Source organism: Triticum dicoccoides, chromosome 5A (assembly GCF_002162155.2).
Source record: "Triticum dicoccoides isolate Atlit2015 ecotype Zavitan chromosome 5A, WEW_v2.0, whole genome shotgun sequence".
NCBI lineage: Eukaryota > Viridiplantae > Streptophyta > Magnoliopsida > Poales > Poaceae > Triticum > Triticum dicoccoides.
The window spans coordinates 130,410,894-130,414,470 of NC_041388.1; the positions used below are offsets into that span (position 1 = coordinate 130,410,894).

Consider the following 3,577-nt stretch of genomic DNA (forward strand, 5'->3'; position numbering starts at 1 on the left):
AGGCTGGGTGTAATTGATATCTTTGCGATATTAATATATTTCCTTTATCGGAAATTGACATGTACTACGAACATAAAGTTCATTCAGAAACATGAGACTTCTGTGCGACTAGTCCTATGACACGACGCACTAGTTTTATTTACCCATCACCTCCCTGAGAAGGCTGAGATGGAATTACTCAACGAGCTTGCGTCTCCTGTAGCATTTAGATGGCAGCTCCAGCCGCCGACACATCTTGTTGATTTTATAGCATAAATGTCTTCCGGTTGATGTCGAACTTGTCGGAAGAAGACAGTTGAGGCTCCTGCACGCCACTGAAGTTCACCACCTTCCGGACGTGCGGTAAGATCGACGCAGGGAGGTCGCAGTGGATCTGGCTGTCGCGGTTGCAGTCTACGAGGATCGCCTTCGTCTTTTGAAGCAGCTGGCCGTAGGTGGGCGGCCGATGCGCGAACCACGCCGCAGCGAAGAAGCTGTACGTCAAGGCTCCCATGGCCATGGTCTCATGGCCGTAACCGTCCTGCGCATCTTCGTCGTCGGTGCAGCCGCTGATCAGGATGGCGTGACCGCCGCTCGTGTTCTTCCAAGCGCCATTTGGAGCGCTGTGATCAATCCACAGGGGTTTCCCGTTCCTAAATAATATGATCAGTGTTAATGATAGTACAATCAATGGTGCACGCCCGATTTATTGAAAGTAGTAACACTGGTACTTTTTGATCTGGCAGAGGTTGGGGAGATCAAGGACGGTGCCGCTGCGGCAGGCGTCGATGATGGCGTGGAGCCTGACGCCCTGCACGAGCGGGCGGACGATGGCCTCGTTGATCTCGTCGTCCAGGATGGCGCCGTTCAGCTGCCAGTCCAGCGGGCAGATGCTCTCGTCCTGGCCGTCCTGCTCGTCGCCGTCCTTGTCTTTCTCCTGATCACCGTGGCCGGAGAAGTGGAACACAAGGGAGTCCCCGGAGCTGCACCCATGCACCAGCCACCGCATCGCCACTAGGATGTTGGCCCTTGTTGGCCTCCTGTAGGGGTCGCGCTCTTCATCTGCGCGTAGCATTAGCAAGAGCAAGGACATGAACTCGAAGTACAGAGAAAACTTGGTGGATGCGATTCTTTCTATTACCGGTAAGGACAAGGATGCAATCGCCTGGGAAGCCGTACTTGAGGGTGAGCAGGAAGCTCATGCACTTGACATCGTTGATGGGGCCGGGCAGCTCGGCCGCCGTTCCGGTGTAGTTGATGCCGACCAAGAGAGCGCGCTTGTTGCCGTGCACCGGCGGGTACCCCGGGTGCGGCCTCGCCCGGCCAATGTTCGTGAACACGCTCCTGACGAAGCCGACGGCCCCGTGCACGACGGCGCCGTGCCGTTCGACGCGCGTCGCCCTGCGGCAGTGCGCGCACTGAACGGAGCTCGCGCCCCGCGTGACAGCCAAGCGCGCGCTGCACTGGCCGCACTCCATGGCCACTGGCCAGCGGCTTGTTCTGCCTCTGCCTCTGCCGCTGCCTTGCCTGTCTCGGTGACTCGACTCCATGTCCCTTTTATAGTGCCTGCCCAAGTGAAGCGCAAACGGCATGGCTTTGCATAGATGTTGAGCATCTTAGCAGGAGAATCCCTTCCGGACTTCTATAATGGGAGAATCGCATGCACTGCAGCACGATGAAGATTAACAAATTGACGGCGTGAAGAAGTTGGCATAGGATTCCGGCCGGTAACCACTGCCATAAGAAAGAGAGATATGCGACATTTCCCGTTGAAGTTCAGAGCTTTGCTGGCTGATATATTACAACTAGCACTATTTAATTTGCAAGTTAGGTTCCCTGCCTAGCTTGGCTGCTCATATTTTTTTTCCTTGTTTCCAAAAGAGGGATAGCATATATCCCGGTTTCTGCATCAATTGATGCACACAACACTTAATTATTTATGCAAAATGTTTACAACAACCAGATAATAAAGTTGACATAAACACCACACTTGGCAGCAAGAGAGAGAAATAACACACAGAGTAAACATAAGATATAAGGCTTCATGTATCACAAACCCATTTACTAGGCCACAACCCATATCGCCTTAATATAGCCCGGACAGTATCCTATCGGTTGCACTCAGAGATCATAAACGGCCGGCTCTCATCCTACCAAATAATGACCATACGTGGATCCAATTGATAGCCTTGAAAAGGATGCAAATTGTTTGGAGCTAAACACACACACACGAAAGATACATTAAACACACAACCATTGCAACAATTTTATATAGCCCGGAGTAAATTGCAAACCCCAACCCCAATTTAAGCCTTACTATTAGGACGAATACCCTCAAACTAGTGGTCAAACATATTCAAACTACTCCTAGGTGGTTGTAGATTGAAAGCAACATGAACTGTATGCCACAATAGTTTAGAGAGAGGGCATTACTCCTATAAAGGATTGGTGCGGAGCACCCTACAATCATCCCCATGGACACTACATCAACTCCCCAAGCACTAAGTGGACCGATGACGAGAGCTCATGCACGTGCCATTGAACATGAGGGGAACTCAATCCTTAGTGATTCTCCTTTACCTATGTGCGAGACATAGTTGCTGATAGAGGTGAGGGTGTCCCGATCTTTCGATTAGATGATAACTATTGATTTGGTGGAGACGATTCGACTACAAACGTGCACGACGTTGCGCCTTCGCAACCGCTAAAACAATCTGACAATACCGGAGGCACGATCAGCTTGACCACGAAGGTCTATTCCTGCAAGCAAGAATATGATAAAGATGTCTGAATATTGTGAATATAGATGAAGTATAGAAAAAGCTACTAGATTGGTCTACTTATATAGGAGCAAGGGGTGGCGGCCAAGGAGGTGGGAGGACGTCCCAAGGCAGTCTAAAACTAACCCTAGGTCATACAAGGCCCATCGGCCCAAGTGGAGGTGATGCAACAGCTTTGGACTTGTAATTTGACTCAAATTCTGTTATAACGTCACATTGTTTTGTCAATATCTCAGCGCTCCAGACGAATTTGAAGGTGAATCCAATTGGTATGGAAAGAGCACATCTACTTTTCTACAAAAAAAGAATCACCCAATTCGAAGTGTAGATGAAATAGATATTGACGTTATGAGTCAGGTATGTCTATGCAGTCCGAATCTGAGTCCAGAATGTGAGAGACTTGGACTCTATCTTCTCTTGGCCCAAAAATGTCGTGAGAGGACTTTTTAAACACCACCTAAACTTCTCTTTTCCCCTTATCTTCATATGTGGATTATACAAATGTCCCATACACCTGCAATTACACATGGCACAAAAGTCTGTGAAGTATTTTTGTGTTGGATAACATAAATAAATTATTGCATAGTTTGCGTTAGAAATCACCTCACAAATATGTGTATTTAATATTATTGGTTGTATCCAAGGTAGTCATGTCATCATCATCCACCCCTTCTTGAAAACCAAAGTTGTCCTCGGCGTTGCTTAATCTGAAATGTGGTTAACAAAAAAGACAAGATGTGCATGTTGTATATGTATATGTCATCCATTTTTACTTCCGTCAGTTTTTGCACATATGACACATGTATACATGAGTAACT

The 3,577-nt window shown here is 48.2% G+C and overlaps 1 protein-coding gene across 1 annotated transcript; it reads right to left on the reverse strand.

Annotated features, from left to right (window-relative positions):
* Positions 1-10: 10 nt before the first annotated feature.
* LOC119300214 (metacaspase-1-like) lies at positions 11-1,512 on the reverse strand. Its single transcript, XM_037577241.1, has 3 exons — positions 1,121-1,512; positions 711-1,041; positions 11-632 (listed from the first exon to the last, which is right to left on the reverse strand). The coding sequence occupies exons 1-3, from the start codon at positions 1,455-1,457 to the stop codon at positions 245-247; spliced, it is 1,056 nt and encodes a 351-aa protein (XP_037433138.1). The 5' UTR covers positions 1,458-1,512; the 3' UTR covers positions 11-244.
* Positions 1,513-3,577: the final 2,065 nt, after the last annotated feature.